Consider the following 18,968-nt stretch of genomic DNA (forward strand, 5'->3'; position numbering starts at 1 on the left):
AATAAAAGAGGGAGAGAGGAGCGTTGGTTTTAAAACAACACGCGAAAAAAGGACCCGACGGCCCCTTTTTTATTTTTCTCCCGTATCGTGCGATACGGGGGCCGTATCGCACGATACATGCGATACGCGTACGATACGGATGCGTATCACGTATCGAGTGCGTATCGTATAGGTTAAACCTATACGCTATGTCACACGGGTGCGGATACGGGGATACAGGTGCGGATGCGATACGGGTGCGGGTACGGGGATACGGGTGCAGATATGACAATTTTCAAAATTTTTGGATACGCGGACACGGCTACATTAAATATTCTACAAAATGATAAGATTAAAAAGAAACATTAAATTAATAGTTCACTCTTACAATCTTGAAAGAAAATGTGTTTTGTCACAAAAGTACTGAATATCTGAAAGGATTGTTCATGGAAATAATTGGACGCATCACAAAAAATTGTTAAAATGAAAAAAAACATTAAATGTTTAATTTTTATATTTTGCCGTGTCCTAGCCGAGTCCCGTGTCGGAATCGCCGTGTCAGCAAGTCGACACGGGTACACGGCCTCTTTAGCCGCGTCCGTGTGATATAGCCTATACGATACGTATCGTACGATACACGTCCGTATCGTATGATACGGATAACATTGCCTAGCACAGTGAGTCACTACAATTGCTCAACAACATTGGATCGTCAAATTGCTTGCATTACACAGAACTCGTAACGGCCGTTGGGTGTGAGGAAGGCGGTCTTTGGCACGTCTTCCTCAAGTACTTTGATATGATGGTAGCTAGCTCGCAGGTCGGTCTTGGAAAAGAACGATGCTCCTTGTAACTCATCCAAAAGTTCCTCCACAACAGAAATAGGGTATCGATCCTTGATAGTGATGGTGTTGAGGGCCCGATAATCCGTGCAGAATCACCAACTTTCATCTTTCTTTCGCACGAATAATGCTGGTGAAGCGAAAGGGCTCCAACTAGGTTGAATGATGCCTTGTGCTAGCATCTCTTGTACTAGTTGCGTGAGTACCTTCCGTTGGAATGGGTTATACCGATAGGGGCGTTGCTTGAACGGCGATCGCCCTAGGCTGAAGATCGATCCTGTGGTCGCATGAGCGGGGTGGCGGTAATCCCAAGGAACTGCAAACACATCAGAGAACTCATCGAAAAGCAAGGATAAACGTACTCTATCTATTTCCGGTGTGGCTTTCGAATTTTCGACCAGCCCCGTCTGACTCATGAGTAGGACAAGGCTCGCGGCTGCTCCTCTCAACATCTTGTAATTAGCCGCTTTTGTAGCTGATGGTCGTGTGTTGGCTGGCCGATAACATGAGTGGACGGCCGTCATGTTGTGTAAAGTGCATCCACATGCCAACAAAATCCCACATGACCTCGCCAAGCTCTCGTAACCAATGCATTACCAGCACGAGGTCTGCGCCTGCCATAGCTAACATGTACAACTGCACGGGAAAGCAATGGCCTTGAATTTCCAACTTTTCTTCATTGCAACGTCCTTTACATTTCAGAGTACTTCTATCCCCTACCACATGTCAAACGCTAGTTGTGTATCAATCTTGCAACTCAGTGCCTTCGTAGATTTTTCACAGATATAGTTGTGAATAAAGCCTGTATCGACCAGCACACTCACCGATCGGCCTCTGAGTCGGCCTTCTACCGGCATCAATTGAGGCACCTCGTTCCTGGCTAGTGCGTGCAAGGAGATTTCCGGTGGGTACCCGACCATATTCACGGCCAACAAGTCACTGGGTGTTTCTGTGGGCTCCTCCTCAAACATGTTTTCATCTTCCTCCACTCAATACATGTGGAAACGCTTGAATGAATGTCCTGTTGTCCACGGTTGGTCACAATGAAAGTAGATTCCTTGGCACCTTTTCTCTTGAATCTGTTCAGGCGTGAGGCGTCGTACAAAAGGCTAGCGGAACCTTTTCTAGATGGTGCTTCGTTCATCGACTTATCCTACTCAATCGGATAAATGGTGGGTTTTTGTAGGATGCGCGACGCGTTGGATGTCCGGTTGATGCTTATGAAACGATGGTGCTTTTCTTCAGCCATACGTGTCGTGGCAAAGCAAGCATGTAGAGTGGAGGATCGTAACGTTTGTACTTCAATCCACAATTCCTCCTTAAGGCCGCCGACAAATTCCCCGATGAGAGCCTCAACTGGCCATGCTCGAACCATGTTGCTAGTTTCTTCAAACTGCTCTTGGTATTCCACCATACTTCCTTTTTGGCATACTTAGAAAGTTCTGCATTGTAGTCCACATATATTGACGATCCAAAGCGGGCTGTCATGGTGGCCACCAGTTGCTGCCAGTCGGGTTGTCCTCGTTGCGATACCAACCATCGAAACCACCGAATGGCAGGTCCTTCAAAATTCATAGCTGCATGGCTGGCCTTCATCGTCTTCAAAATTCCTTGGCACTTAAAGAACTGTTTGGCCTTAAAGATCCAACTAGGCAGGTCGTCTCCATTGAAGCGGGGAAAGTCCATCTTGATTGGCTTCCATTAGTTTAAGTCTCCTCCCTCATATTGACAACTAAGCAGTGCCGACGGTGGGCTGCCACCACTATGCGCCGAGTTCATATTGCTCGAGAAAACGCCACCCGTGGCTGTTCCGACGCCGGCACTGGTAGCACTAAAGGCGCCAAAGGAAACACCGAAACCACCATTGGTGTTCGGCTGCTGTGTAGGCAGAACTGCTCCCATCATGCTGCTGTTTCGTGGGTGGCCGTGTAGACCTACGCTCGACTGTGTGTCGTGGCCCATGCTCGGCGTGCCAAAGAGGGAATCGCCGGTGAGGGGACGGTGGTGACGGTGTCGCAGGTGGGCCGGGCGGAAGATAGTGAGACTAGAGGGTGTCACGGAGACCAGCGGTGACAGCGGCTTGGATGGCGCTATGTAGTCTGGAGTCGGAGTCGGCTTGCGAACATTCCATCGTCTGTACGTGGCGGTTAACTTCAATGATAGTCTCTCCGTCTAGGCGTGATGTGCTTCAATGGCGGCGAGAGTCACGTTGTCTTCAAGGGCGGTAGCGGAATCTGTCATGACTCTGATACCAGTTGATAGCCTTCAAGGCTATCAGTCGACTGGTACGACGGAAGAGAGGAAGAGAACGGGAGGGGAAGAGATCAAGAAAGAGAACAAAACATCATATAATGATCTGCATTAGGGCTAATCACGCCCAAAAAGAGATTACAACATAAGCAAAGCGGACCCAAATATAACGTAAACTAAAACAGAACCTAACATATTAAATAAAACATAGCTTAATTAAATAAAACAGAGCCTAACACCCCTATCTCATTCTTAATCTCTTGTTGAATGAACTGTGGTGGCATTGGAATGGAACCATCAAGATGCCCATACAGATCTCGACTCCTTATGAAAGGAGTGATCTGCTTTCTTCAAGTAAGGTAGTTGGAGTGGTTCAGTTTTTCAGAAATGAAAGGAGTGGTCTGCCTTTTTCAAGTAAGGTAGTTGGAGTGGTTTAGTTTTTCAGAAATAAGCTATAGTAAAAAGTTGGATGACATACTGGATTGGGAGAGAATATCCATGATAATTTATATATCTATCAACGTAGATATATACTAAGTACTAACGGAAATAATAAGAATGTTGTCAAGATAGATGAAGGATTAGGAGCAGAATGTTAGAAGGGGTATAAGAGAAAACCAACCAGGAGATTTCAAGTCTGTTCAAACATTCTCTTTGGTAGAACCAGCCAAACCTTTCTTTGATACCATGTAAGATTTTTGGTATCGAACTATAATCCACGATCAGTATCAGCAAAGGAAAGGTTAAGAGAGAGAACAAGAAAAGAGAAATGAGAAAGGGAGGTGAGTCTTTACATTCTCACGCAGCCCATTTATATAATGATTCCTCTACACAATTTACAAGAATCTAGAATGAAATAATCACAATAATCTAGAGTCTAGAGTGAAGCCACACAATAATCTAGAGCCTAGAGTGAAGCAACACAATAATCTAGAGTCTAAAATAAAACAATTACAAAAATTACACTCATAACCCTGCCTAGATAAATGTGATCAGACATAGTTAGACGTGTTATATTTGGATCAGATTAGATCCAACATCTTATGACATATAACTTTATTGTAATGTATTGGATATATAAATTCTTAATATGTTCTATATTGAACACATAATTATGGATACAACAATATATAACAGCATGTATGCAGTTGCAGTCATGAAAGTGAAAAAGAGCACATGGCAGTTGTAGTGTGATGTAGAATGGAAGGAATTAAATCGTTGGCCAATGAAAAGTGGGGAAAGAAGCAAGGAAAAAATGACAGGAAGATGTAAAAATGAAAATGAAGATGCAAGGAATGAGGTAAAGGAGAGGAGCAGGCTTAAACAAAAAAAAAAAAAAATCAAAGGCTAAAAAAAAAGTAAAAAAAAAAAAAATTACGAAAGGGGAGTCGGTCAGTGCTGGCCGTTTCCAAAAATGGTCTGACACGACCCTGGGTACACTGACTGTACCTGACACAGCCATATGTCGTCTTCGTGCCATGTCTAGTGCATCTCTGCACCCGCACCCATGTCCAGCCGAGCAACACCGACACTTCAGGTGCACAGCTGCACCCGTGTATCAGAGCCCCATTATGCCTTTGTTTTTCTTCAATTTACACCATATGGGCAAAGTGTTACCCAAACCAGGAGTGAAATTGTTATCTTTTTAGATTATAAATGCAAAGGCATAGAGCAAGGATCAAGGTGTTTGTTAACTGGGTTTGTAATCTGTTAGTGCCAATGATGCTTAACTAGTTAATTTGACTGAATTTTGTTAATTGGCAGGCTCTTGATGAAGCCCACAGCAGTCCTGGTCTTCATGCTGCTGCTGGACCTGGTCTTGCAGATGAGTGCAGGATGCTGGTAAGGTTGTTTTAGTTGTATGGTTCAGGTAGTCTTCACATACTTTACAAGATGCATATTGCATACAAATTATTGCATCTTCAGTATATCAATAATCAAAGTATATCACGTCTTGCAGGGTGGATGTCGAACTGGCATGGCAAAGATTACCAATGCTTATGATCTTCCTGCTAGGTCAATTTCTAGTTCCTTTCAGTTGCTTTCTTGTTGATACTTTGCTTTTCTATAATTCTTTGGTTCCTTGATGACAAATATTGACTCTCTGATCAACATCTCTTATCATATTCCTTATCTCAAAAGCAATAACCTCTCTTTGCTTACTGTTTCAGGAAGTTTCTCAGGTGTTTTTCCTTTAGTTCTGGCTTCCAAGTTTATAGACTTAGGAGGTTTTAGTTTCTACTTCTACTTCATATAACACTTATCCAGCTTGCTGTATCTGCCTGCGGCATGGAGGTCGAACTAAACTAAGGGCCTGACCAAGGAAGCTTGACCTCAGCTTTAGTGGTCAAGGGAGTTTGCACTCTTGGCAGAGTGAGGTAAGGTATCCATGGTTGTCCTCTTGCCCAAGGCCTTGGCAAGCTGGACAAAAGAAAGGACAGGCCATTGAAAGAATCAGGCGTGTAGAAGATGAACCACAGATTGCATATGCTGAAAACTGAGTTGAAGGAGAGGAGGATGTGCTGGGGCAGAGAGAGATAACTGCCGTCTAACCCTAATCTTCATATATGTTAAACATAATTACATTGGAACCAAAAATACATCAAATAATAAAGCAAGATAACCAGCCATTAATGATGTGCCCAACCAATAAGACGTCATCCAACTAATAAGACCTCGAGTGTTTCTACCTATGGATCTAGATACAGATCCAGAACTAACAACCTTATTTATTAACACCCTCCCTCAAGTTGTGCATGGTTTTTTATCATGAGCAACTTGTTCTTCAATGACCAAAATTGTCGACTTGTCAATCCTTTTGTAAACAAATCTGCAACTTGATCTTCTGTTTTTACGTGTCATGGTTCTTTCTCTTTCAGCTCTACCTTCTGCCGAACAAAATGTTGATATATCTCAATATGCTTTGTTCGACTGTGTTGAACAAGATTAAAGACAATATTAATTGCACTCTAATTATTACATAATAATATGGACCGTGAAATATTTTCTCTTAGATCACCCAGTCGATGGCACACCCATGTGACCTCAGCAGTGCCTGTTGCCATGGATCTATATTCAACTTTTGTGCTGGAACGGGCCACTGCCTTTTTCTTTTGACTACTCCATGATAGAAGATGATTTCCAATGAATATACAGTAACTAGAAATTGATCATGTCTCATCTGGATCACCAACCCAATCTGCGTTTGCATATGTAATAAGTTGATAACCTTGATCCACATATTTATTCTTTCGATAAACAAGTCCATCCCCTATGGTGCCTTTTAAGTATCTTAGAATGCGCTTCACAACCTCTGTATGACCTTCCCTTTGGAGAATGCATAAACTGAGACATTGATTAATTGCATAAACAATATCGGGTCTAGTAAAGGTGAGATATTGTAACGTACCTAACAAACTCCAATATCTAGTAGGGTTAGCATAGACTCCATCATCAACACTTAAACTTGATGCAGTACACTTGGAGTATTAACTGGCTTGCAGTTAGACATTTTTGCTTTTTCGAATAAATCCAGTGGATATTTATGTTCCATAAGTGTTAGCCTCTCGTCTTGCCTGTCAACTTCCACACCTAGAAAATATCTCAGTTCTCCTAAATCTTTCATTTTGAAGCCCTTCATTAAATATCGTTTTACTGCAGAGACATGTTCATAAGAACTTCCAGTCAACACAATGTCATCCACATAGATGGTAATATTCTTTTCTTGATAAACGAAAAGTGAGTGATCAAGAGGATACCTCCTAAAACCATACTTGCTGAACTGTAGAGAAAAACTGTCAAACCAAGATCGAGAAGCTTGCTTCATGCCATACAAAGACTTCTCGAGTTTGCACACCCATGCAATAGGATCCCTCTTAGCCTATTGCACGCGAGTACTCCTCTTAAGGAGGAGTACCCGCACTGTACCGGTACGACACCGGTACCGGTACGGTACTGGGTACGCCATTAATGAGGCGTTGACCCTAACCGGGTGCGGTCAACGCACCCAAGTCTACTTTCGTCCGTTTTCAGACTCGGTCAAAGTTGACCGAGTCTAAAGTTGTCCGTTTTAAATCTTAACGTTTTTTCATTTTAACGTTTTAAACTATTGTAACGTGAAAACTTTCGAAACCCTATTCCCCCGTTTTCATTTTGTTTGGTTTCATTCCTTCATCTCTCACCGACGAAGGCAGCGGCGACCGGCGAAGGCAGGGGCGGCGACCAGCGGCTGTAGGCGACGGAAGGCGGTGGCAGGCAGCGACCGGCGACGGCAGGCGTTGAACGGCGACGGTATTTGGTTTTTTTCATTTTTTTCTCATTTTCTATCGAGCTTCTAAGGAGCTTTTGTTTGTGCTTCTGCTTCTTTTATTGATCTCTTATTTCTCCGACCATCACTCACCAATCACCAGATTCACCACCCACAATCTCTCTCTCTCTCTCTATGGCTCGCAAGTTTTCCATATTCCATTTTCCTTTCATATTCTAGACAGTAGCATGTGGTTGCCGTTTAGAACCAGGCAACCCAAAAGGCGTGTGCTGCGGCAATAATATGTGTTGTCATAAACAACGCATTTTTATAGGGTATGAATCTTTTCAACACAAAAATGGCTGGACCTAAGCATTTTAATACGTAATAGCATCAGTTTTCTGGGCACATGACAGATCCCAGCTCTCTTTGTTCTGGTTTCTCCTTATTTATTCTCTACTGCTGTGACAGATCATTTTACTATGTATTGGTTGGGAGGACTTTATTCAACTTTTGATTAGGGCTTTCAATCGTTGCTTAAGCGGCACTTTGAGAGTCCATTAAGTTTATGAATATGTTATTCTGTTTGTGATTTTTTGATATATATATATATATATATATATATATATATATATATATATATATATATATGAGAATATGTTATTATGTTTGAAATTTTTTGACATATATATATATATATATATGTGTGTGTGTGTGTGTGTGTGTGTGTGTGTGTGCATGTGTATGTATGGCTGTACCCTCGCACCCAAGTTTTTTAAAAATGATCTGTACCCGTACCCGCACCGGCACCCATACCAATACCTATGTGACATAGCTCTTAGCATATCTAGGAGGTTGTTCCATATAAACCTCCTCCTTTAAATCACTATGTAAGAAGACATTTTTGACGTACCCGCACCGGCACCCATACCAATACCTATGGGACTATGATTATGTATAAAACACACACAACAAAAAACACGAGGGGGGAGTAGAAATGGTTGACGACTGCCGGGAAGTAACGAATGGGGAGTCCGACCATTCAGAACACGACTGGGCATGCGATTGATGAGATACGCACTAGTAAGAACTGCATCACCCCAATAGTGTTTAGGAAGATTTCTCTGAAACAGAAGGGCCCTGGTGACATTAAGAAGCTGGCGATTTTTCCTTTCAGCCACTCCATTTTGTGGGGGGGTATAACTACAGGACGTCTCATGAACAATCCCCCTTTTTCGAAGAAAATCCTCAACAGACTGACACATATACTCACGGGCATTATCGGATCGAAAGGTTTCAATAGTTCCACCATATTGAGTATGCACAAGAAGAATGAAGGTCTCTATGATATGAGGAACTTCACTGCGATCTTTTAACAAGTACACAAAGGTAGCCCGAGAGAAGTCATCAATAAAAGTGATAAAGTATTGAAAACCTTGATGGGTATGAATTCCCGAAGGCCCCCACACATCCGAGTGAACCAAGGAAAAAGCTTCATTAACACAACTAGTAGAAATAGGTTATGAAGCCCTCACATGTTTGGCAAACTGACACACATCACAGGAAATCAAAGACAAATTCAAAGAAGAACACAAATCGGGGAACAACTGTTTCAAAATCCCAAAAGGTAAATGCCCAAAACGTTCATGCCAGTACAAGAAGGACTGAAGACAATCTTCTCTTCGTTTCTCTGTCTTGCTGATCGCTATCACAAGAGCTGTAGCCACATGTATGGGAAGACAATATAGGCCATCAAGCACCAAACCAATCTCAATCCTCTTCCCTGTCACCAAGTCCTGCAAAACACAACGGTTGGTAGAAAAAATGTGTTCACAGTTCAGCTCTTTAGTAAGTTTACTAACTGACAAGATATTTAAGGGAAACTGGGGGACATGTAATGCTCCCCGCACATGAAATTTGTCCAACAAGGACAGAGTCCCTTCAGCTGCCACAACAGTAGAGGAACCATCTGCGAGAGAAACTCGTTCCCTTCCCGAAGATAACTTATATTCATGAAATAATTTTGGGTTACCTGTCATGTGGTGACTGGCACCACTATCCACAATCCATTCCCCCACAGAAGAGTTACCTGTATCGCCAATAACTGCAAGAGCATGATTAGCCTTTGTCTCATCTGGTGTCTCGGCCTGGTTGACATCAATCCGACCCAAGTAGGCCCTCAGTTCACGAATCTGGTCAGCAGAAATGGAGACTTTTGCTCCACTGGATTTGGGCACCTCAGACACAGGCATCTTCCCAATAGAAGACCTCCCTTTGTTTCTCTTCTTCTCTGGATGAAGATCCCAACAATAATCCACGGTATGACCAGTCTTCTTGCAGTGAGTGCATCTGCGAAGAGATCTTGTCGGGCCTCCAGGACCATGACTCACAAGAGCGCATCTCTCATGATAGGGCACGAGATCCCTCTTGCCCTCATTTGTAACCAGCCTTCTCTGTTCTTCCGCTTCAACACAGGAGTACACATCGTCAATACTGGACACCTCTCCTGAATTCAGAATCTGGCTTCTAACACCTTCAAACTCATCATTTAAACCAGCTAAAAAGGGGAACACCTTGTTTTCCCATTCCTGAGCTACATGAAGTGCCTGATCTTGGGGACAATGCCAAGGAATATCAGAATGATAGTCAAGCTCTTCCCACTTGGCTTTCAAATCTCCGTAGTAATCTGCAACAGAAGAGTTCCCTTGTCGAAGGCCATAGACAGTCTTCACTATTTGGTAAGTACGAATTGCCGTTTTCTTTTGGCCATACATTTGCTCTAAGACTACCCACATGTCTCTTGTAGTCTTCTTCCGAAGGATAAGGGGCTGAATATCGGCGGAGACAGAGTTGACAATCCAAGTTTTCACTTGATTATCCTCAAGAAACCAAGTGTCCCACACACCACTTGTCTTTGTTGGTTCAGGGTTCCTTCCGTCGATATAGGCAATCCGACCGCGGGCAGCAATCCCCATAGTCATAGCAGCCGACCACGGGAAATAGTTCTCTTTTGTAAGGCGAAGAGTAATGACCTGAGCGGGAACATTCTCAGTTTTAAAAACCTCGATTTTAGATTGATTGGTGTTAACGGTAGACGAAGAAGAGGCTGCCATAATCTCAGGCCAGTCCAGCAAAGGGCACGGGCGGTGGTAAAACACGGGAGGTACCGGCGACAAGAGGAGGCACTTGCTGAAGCAGGGAGCAAGGGCGACGTCAGCGGCGGCAGCAAGGGCGACGTCAGGGAGAAGGTCGACGTCGGCGGAGCAAGGGTGACGTCAAGGAGCAGTAGCAGAGGGCGACGTCAGGGAGCAAGGTCGACGGCGGCGGAGCAAGGGAGAAGGTCGACGGCGCACAAGGCGACGCAGCCGGTTGGAAACGGCAGCGGCGGTGATGGCGGTGGCTGTGATGACGATGGCGGCGGCGGTGAAGACGACGGCAACGGCGGGTGGAGAAAACACCACTGTCAGCCTATTGCCGGCTGTTCAAGTTGCGTCGCCAGTCACGTCCCGCTCTGATACCATGTTGCAGCCTTGAAACGTGGAGAGAGAGAGAGAGGGCTGAAGACGTGAGAGTTGAGAAGAAAAGAACTTGTTCAATTCACTAACCCTAATCTCTATTATAAAGAGATTAGGGTAGAAAGAAGATTTACAGATTACATCAATCTAAAATAAAGAAAATATTAAAGAGATCTTATAACTCTTTAATATTACAAAGAACCACCTAGAAACATAAACATTCTTATTTCAACAACCACTATCACCAAAAAAGTCCCAACCTCGTTTGCTCTGATACCATGTAGAAATACGAACACAGAGAAAGAGAAAACGAGGAACACGATGTAACGTGGAAAAACCCTCAACAAGAAGAAAAAAACCACGGATGAGGAGGAGCTGGTGCCCACTAGCCGCCAGACTCTCTCTCTCTTAAGATTTCATTAACGTCAAAGATTAGGGTTACAATGATATAAGTATGCCCTACTTAGGACATACTGGATCGGGTCCAGACCTGGACCCGTACACCAATATCCGTCAACATCTTCTATAGCTTTCTCTCCTATAGCTGCATAGTTTTTTGTCTTTTCTTTGTCTCACTTGAATTGTAGAACTCGTGCCTCTGAAACCTGAGAATATATGTCTGCAAGTATGTCCCACAACTCTGCTGATCATCAGAAATAGTAGTAAGTACTTCATCTGAAAGGGTGAAAGTGATATATGCTACGAGAGATTGGTCACTCCTCAACCACTTAACATACTCTGGATTCCGCTCTGTTGTGATAGATGACTCTCCTTTATCATTCTTCACTTTCTGAAAGATAAACTGCGCGGGGCAAGGGAAGTTCCATCTAGATGTCCAAACAGATCATGACTCCTTATAAAAGGAAATATCTGTTGTTTCCGGGTCTGATAATTGGTATGGGTAAGCTTTTGGGAAACAAGTTGGGTCAAGAAACTAGAAGAAATGACATTGTTAAAAGTGGAATCCATGAATAGATGGGAAGGGAAACTTTCTTATGTTGTCAAACAGAATGTTGCAAGACAAGACAATCGTTAGGCTCCTTTTCTTCTTCTTCCTTTTTTTTTTAGGGAAGAGGGTGGGGGGTTATCGAGTCCTGCTATGCAGAGAACTAAGACTTTGTGAAACAGATATGAAATCAACTGCACAATGAATATTTAATTCTGCTGAAAAACACGACATGGAATTCTATTAGTAGACTGAAAACAAGGGAGAACATGCACAGATTTGATTGTAATATAGGGTGAAGGAAAGATGGTAGAGAATAGAATGAATGATAAAAAAAAACATTCAACACTTCTTAGAGCATATCTCAATTATTTCAACACAGCTCTATAGACAGATACAACTCTGTTTTACGCTGAAGAAAAAGAGAGCAAAAAATAGGAGGAATAGAAAAGGATGTTCAACACCCTCCTCCCCCCCCCTTCCCCCCACTTTATTTCTTTTAAACATGTCTTGATACCATGTCAGTTTTTGATATTCACTTCAGTTTAGTCTTGCAGAAAATAAGGAAGAAGACGAGAGGATAGAAGGGAAATGACTGCAATCACTACACGCAGTCTCAACTCTAAACTTTATTATCTCACGTAAGATACAAGGCCAGAATAATAAACCAAAAGGGTACACCAAATTACTTCATATGCGATTAATGAAACATAAAGGCACGTGAGAAATAAAACATAAACGAAACAGCACCTATTTCTGACGGGTTTGGGTCTGGTCCAAGATCCAAACCCGTCGGTCATCCTTTAACAGATATATCCGTGCAGGATGCCATATCATCATTCTTTTATTATTGCCTATGAAATTTGATTCTTGCTGCAAGTTCTTGCATGCTTATTTTAATGAGTGATGTTTTTCTGTTTGGAATATAATATCTCTCCTTGGTTATCTCTATTGCTTGAAATGCTAATATTGGCTTGGTTTTTCAGGAGAGTTATTCACACTGTGGACCCAACGTATGCTGTGAAATACCACACAGCTGCAGAGAATTCACTGGGTCATTGCTACCGTTCATGCCTTGAACTTCTAATCGAGAATGGACTTCGGAGGTTGTTTTTGGTAGCAATAGTCCTGCTTTCTTACCAACATGTTTCCTGGTGGATGGACAAATTTAATCTCTTTGTACTTCTCTTTGTAATGCAGCATTGCTTTTCTTTGTATATGTACAGAAGCTAAAAGTTATCCAAGAGAACCAGCTGCCCATGTTGCACTAAGTGAGACATCATGGGCATCTTTGGTATCCATTTACTGATTTCTTTGCTTGAAATTTCTCTATTCCTTTGACCTAATTCCCTTTGTTGACCAGGAAATGTTCGGAGGTTTCTAGAAAAGCAAAAGGATAAAATTAAGGCTGTTGTCTTTTGTACCTCTACATCTGATGATACTGAGATATATAAGAGGTGCTTGAACCATAACTTTGAGACTAGTATAAAGGGAAACTCTTTCTCATCTAGGCAAAAATTATTTTGAATGAATACTTCATATTAGTTTCTCAGTTTGTATTTTCCATATCTTTTACATTCTTGATGTTGTGGGCATGATGAATTCAGTTGATTTACAGTCATTATGCCGCCAAGTCATTATTTTGTTTTTACACTTCGTAGCTGTCCTCAGTGCTAAAAGTTGATGTCTTTGTGTTGTGTTGGAAATGTGCATTCACTGACATATTCTAAATCGTGTTCTGTGCAGATTGCTTCCACTTTATTTTCCAAGGGATAAACATGAAGAGGAGATGTCAATATCTAATCTTCCAGCTGATATAGGGGATGAAAATGGGGATACAGTTATAGATGAGCGTAAAATCAGAATTAAGCCTTTACCAGCTGTGTCAGCAGCCATACCAAAAGTTTCATCACCTGTTTTGAATCTTTCTGTTAGTGATATTGGTTGTGCACAACGGAGGTTAGTGATGAGCAGGAACTATGTCAGTTAAAGTTACTCTTGTAATCTCTTTTTTCATTTCTAATGGATATGTATTGCGAGTCTGTGTGCATCTTTCAGGGCAAAAGTTGATGCTCTATTCAATCCATTGTTTTAGCACTTGGATGGACCAAGTGTAAAACTGAGGCAATAAGAAGTTTTCTTATGAATAAATGGTGTTGTCGAACAAAAAGAAAAAGATAAAGACAAAACCAAAATTTTGTAGTTTATTTGTTACAGACTTATTTAGTGTTGTTTGTTTTACGTGTTTATTTATTTATTTATTTATTTTGTAAATGCTGCAGATCTATTTTAGAAGTGTTGGATTTCTACTAGTGTAGTGCCTAACTATCTATGAGTGTTCATTTTTAGAAATTGTGTTTCCATGCTGGACATGGAATAGCTTGTTGTAGGATCATTGAGTAGTGTAAGGCGAGGATTGCTTTCGGTTTAAGATATTTTGAATTATGATCGTCATCTGAACTTGACAAGGGTTTTTTTTTTTTAACCAGATAAGATTTAATGATTATTTGAAGCATGGCCACAAATATCATGCTCAGGTTTTCATCAGTGAATTTTTTCTCAGCTATTCTTTTACAAAGTTGTTTTCTTGGGAAATCTCAGAATTTTTTTTTCGAAAAGGAAAAAATCCAAAGAAAAAAGGTAAAAAGAAAATAAATGAGAACAATGTCAACTAAAACTAACATTTAACAAGCACTATAACATGAAGGATATTCGAATATAGCAAACTAACAAAGTCACAGATGAAAACTTTGAATGTCATGTTAAAAACTTAAAAGTCCACACAAATGGAAATGAAACAATGAAACTGGAGTTGGAAAAAAAATGAGCATCATAGGCTGCTCACTTGGCATAAATGGAAAAAGTGAAACAAAAAAATAAAATAAAATAAAACATACGGATGTCTCACAGGCTCCCAGGAATGTTGCATGGTTGCAACCTCTTCTTCTCACGTTTCAAATGAAAATGAAATAAAAAGCCAAGGCTTACAAGCCCTAAGGATGTGTTAACTTCCCTTTTGCTATTAAAAGGAATTACATGTTCAAATATGCTATCTTGGCTCTCTTTTTCACTTAAATTTCCCTTTTAAAACGAAAAGCACCACATTCCTGATGCCACTTTTAAACATTATAATGTTGACAATCCACCCGTTTCAGCGTATGAATAAAATATATAAAGGTATATGATGAAAACACAATAAAAATTTATAAATTGATTTTGACATCTTTTTCAAAATATTTCATGTTTTTTTCTCTTTTTTTTGGTTAATATCACAATATTTTTGAAAATTCCACAGTATATGTGGCTATCATTTGAAGAAGGTTAGTATCTTAAGAGTTTTGACTGAAATGTGCAAGAGGTCTCTACTAAGTTTTCTTAAAGAGTAAAATGGTTTCCAGTTTGCTGGTCATGTATCACAAGTCACATAAGCAGGGTGTTGTTGAAAATGCAAAGATGTTTTCATATACATGAAATTCCAGGTCATATACTTCAGTTCACTGTGCAAATGAAGAATATTGTGACTGTTAGAGGTGACTTGTGCACAATGAACTTGCAAGTGCATGTGAGAGGTCAGTCTTAGTGGTTTGGGGGTAATTGAGCATGATTTAGTCATGCAACTCATGTCATTTTCTGGGTCAGCTTAGGTGTATGTTTTCCAGTCGTTAGTGGTTTGATCAACTAAAATGTCTATTTGGCATTTTATGCAGGTCTTTCTATGTTAACTCTTCAAATTTACGATCTTAAAATTATATTTCTGTTTGCATTTTTGTACAAGCCTTTATGATTTTTCCACTTACAAGTCTATTTAATCTATGATTTTTATTATATTAGAACTTTTCTTTACGTTTGGCTTCTCAAAGATAGCAAAATGATCCCTGCTTTTATCTTAAAGATGTTCCTTTTTCCCCTTCTTAGTCTCCAATAACCTTCTCGGCAATCTTTCAGAAGCTTTTTCTTGGAAGGAAAATCTCAAGAGTTATGCAATAATATAAATAAAAGAGCAATAAAAAATTATGAGATTATGAATGTGCTAATATTTTCCTGACAAAGTAATGGCTTTCATAATTTTTTTCTAAACTATAGAAGAGAAAATAGAAAATATTCACCAAAAATATATAAACATAGGTATTTTTCTTTTCAAGGAAGAAAAATATTTTGAAATTATAGTGCATTCAAAATATCACCAATATTTGGAACTATTTTCCCTTAAAGAAGGTGATGCAATTTTGGTGTGTGGTTCCCTGTATGTAACGGTCTGCCTAAAGTATTGCCTCTTCTTTCTGTGCCATTGAAGATGAGAATAAGATCCATGTTAGAAATCAGAGCAGTATTGGTTGCTATTTTGATTAGTTAGTGCTACTTCCTATGTTGGTTAATTGTTTGGCTTTACCACATTTGCCACAGAAATGTGTCATTCTTGGATGCATACCTGGACCCTGCATTCATGTCTGTGACTAAGGATCCTGATCAGAAACGCAAGGAACAATGGGAAAAAGCTGCTCAGGCTTATGCTGGGTGGAACTGGGCCAAATTTTTTGGGTTTGGTGATCTAGGTGGCCCACCATTATCTCTGGGTGAAGAATATTCACTCCACTCAAGATATCTTGCCAAAGCAAATTCTCTTAATCTTTCAGAAATTGCAGAAATGAAGATTGTGTAAGACTTTCTTGTCCAAGTCTTTGTTAAGTTTTTTTATTATCTTCATTTAGCTGATTCAGGTTTTCAAGGTCTGAAATAATGCAATCTGAATTGTTTTTGAATATTAAATGCAGAATGATATAGTCCAGTTTTTTGCCCATTTGAACGGTTGCGTATGTTCATTTTTTCTATGTTTCTCTGTTCGTAGTTAGGATGTCAAAATGCATTTGTGTTTTAGCTACAGGAGACTGGTGTGTCCTATCGTCTGTGAGACCTAGTCACTTGTACCAGGCTTATGAGATACATATGCTTCAGTAAGTGAAGTGTATGTTACAGAATTGAGCCATTATGCCTTCAAGCACTAAGGTGAAGCACAAGTCATTAAGAAGCATGCACAAATCATTAAGAAGCGTGCCCTGTCAATCAAACATTTGGGAATTCAAGTCTATTTGTGGCCTTAGATATCCATTCCCATTTCCCACTAAATTCTACACTTGGGATTGATGATCCTAAGCTGGTACCAACACCTAATTGTATTTGTAGAAACACGAACCACAAGGAGAGAGCAGAGAAAGAACACACGATATACGTGGAAAACCTCTGAAAGAGGTGAAAAACCACAGGAAAGCTCTGACCTAGGGGCAAACCGCAACCCTAGGAGAGAGAAAATAATATTCACTTAACTCAACAATTACACGTAAGTGAAGAATATATAGGAGGGAGAGAAAGAGTGCCGCCTAGGGTACCGAGCCAGCCTCGGTACTCGTGCCCCATAGGACCGGGTCCAGATATGGACCCGGTTCCCCATTACAATATATTTTAACACTCCCCCTCAAGCTTGGCATACATGTCAAACATGCCAAGCTTGCTAACATTTTTCTCAAACTGAGATGTACATAAAGACTTAGTTAAGACATCAGCAACTTGATCTTTAGACTTCATATAGGGCAGAATCAACTCCTTTGAATCTATGCGTTCCCGTATGAAGTGGCGATCGATCTCCACATGTTTGGTTCTGTCGTGCATGACCGGATTGTTTGCCAAGTTAATAGCAGACTTGTTGTCACAATACATCCTCATCTTCTCTTCCATTTTAACCCCAATATCTGCTAAAAGAATTTTGAGCCATAACATCTCTGTAACCCCCATAGCAACCGCCCTGTATTCAGCCTCAGCACTGGACCTGGAACAAACTTCTTGTCTTTTACTTCTCCATACCACCAGGTTACCTCCAAGAAAGATGCAGTATCCTGTGGTAGACCTTCTAGTATCTGTGCATCCTGCCCAGTCGGCGTCAGAGTATCCTTCAATGCTGAGTTGATCTTGTCGAGTGTAGAGCAGTCCTTTCCCTGGGTCATTCTTTAAGTATCCCAATACTCTTTCAGCACTTTTCCAATGACAATCAGTAGGGGCATGCATAAACTGACTTAACACACCCACAGCATACGTAATATCCCGGCGAGTAAGAGTGAGATAAATAAGTTTACCAACCAGCCGCTGATACCTCCCTTTTCCTTCCTCATCCAAGATAGTCCCAGTTTTGATACTTATCCTTGTGCCAGACTCCATTGGAGTAAGAAAGGGCCTGCATCCCAGTTTACCTGTCTCTTTTAGAAGATCCAAAGTGTATTTTCTTTGGCTCATAACAAGTCCAGTCTCAGATCGCGCGATCTCAATCCCCAAAAAGTACCTTAGTTTACCCAGATCTTTGAGATCGAATTCCGCAGCTAAGATTTCTTTCATCTTCCTTTTTTCTTCTTCGTCATCACCTGTGACAATCATATCATCAACATATACAAGTAGAAGGCTCACCAGACCATTTCTCTACTTGGTGAAGAGGGTGTGATCACCATTTCCCTGTTTATATCCATTAGTCTTCATTACAACCCTTAGTCTTTCAAACCAAGCTCTAGGGGACTGCTTGAGACCATACAAAGCTTTCTTGAGATAGCAACATTTCCCGTTCTGAGCATATCCAGGCGGCATGCTCATATAGACTTCTTCCTCAAGGTGACCATTCAAGAAGGCGTTCTTGACATCAAGTTGGTCCATGCTCCACTTCTTTTGCACTGCAAGAGCTAAGATGACCCTTACGGTCTTCAGTTTTGCCACGGGAGCAAACGTTTCAAGATAGTCAATCCCATATTTCTGGCTAAACCCTTTAGCAACAAGACGAGCTTTATAGCGTTCTACAGTGCCATCAGGTCTGTACTTCACATTAAACACCCACTTGGAACCAACTAAGTGAGTTCCCTTGGGGATATCAACAACCTCCCACGTATTGTTCTTTTTCAGGGCGTCCATCTCCTCTGTCATGGCCTGTAGCCATTTAGGATCCTCCCTGGCATCTTCCACTGACCTGGGAATAACAGCCATAGATAAAGAAGTAACAAAGCACTTGTAGTCTTTACTGAGTTTTGCATACGAAACAAATCTCTGAATAGGATGAGAAGTACATGACCTGGTGCCCTTGCACAGGGCTATGGGAAGTTCTTCATTCACTGGACTTGGATCATCCGGGGAGCTCACAAGATTGGGAAGATTGGGATTGG

The 18,968-nt window shown here is 41.1% G+C and overlaps 1 protein-coding gene across 8 annotated transcripts in view; it reads left to right on the forward strand.

Moving 5' to 3' along the window:
* Positions 1–18,968, forward strand: part of LOC116257716 (uncharacterized) — a 99,026-nt gene that overhangs the window by 11,364 nt on the left and 68,694 nt on the right. For 7 of the 8 annotated variants that reach the window (XM_050078797.1, XM_031634674.2, XM_031634672.2 and 4 more), the window contains 7 exons: positions 4,836–4,913; positions 5,032–5,087; positions 12,765–12,884; positions 12,979–13,049; positions 13,142–13,235; positions 13,525–13,737; positions 16,183–16,434. In XM_050078797.1, coding sequence (XP_049934754.1) covers positions 4,836–4,913; positions 5,032–5,087; positions 12,765–12,884; positions 12,979–13,049; positions 13,142–13,235; positions 13,525–13,737; positions 16,183–16,434 — 884 coding nt within the window. Of the gene's footprint in view, positions 1–4,835; positions 4,942–5,031; positions 5,088–12,764; positions 12,885–12,978; positions 13,050–13,141; positions 13,236–13,524; positions 13,738–16,182; positions 16,435–18,968 lie in introns of all 8 variants that reach the window. The other variant, XM_031634678.2, reaches the window with a different exon arrangement.

This window comes from Nymphaea colorata, chromosome 7, assembly GCF_008831285.2.
Source record: "Nymphaea colorata isolate Beijing-Zhang1983 chromosome 7, ASM883128v2, whole genome shotgun sequence".
NCBI lineage: Eukaryota > Viridiplantae > Streptophyta > Magnoliopsida > Nymphaeales > Nymphaeaceae > Nymphaea > Nymphaea colorata.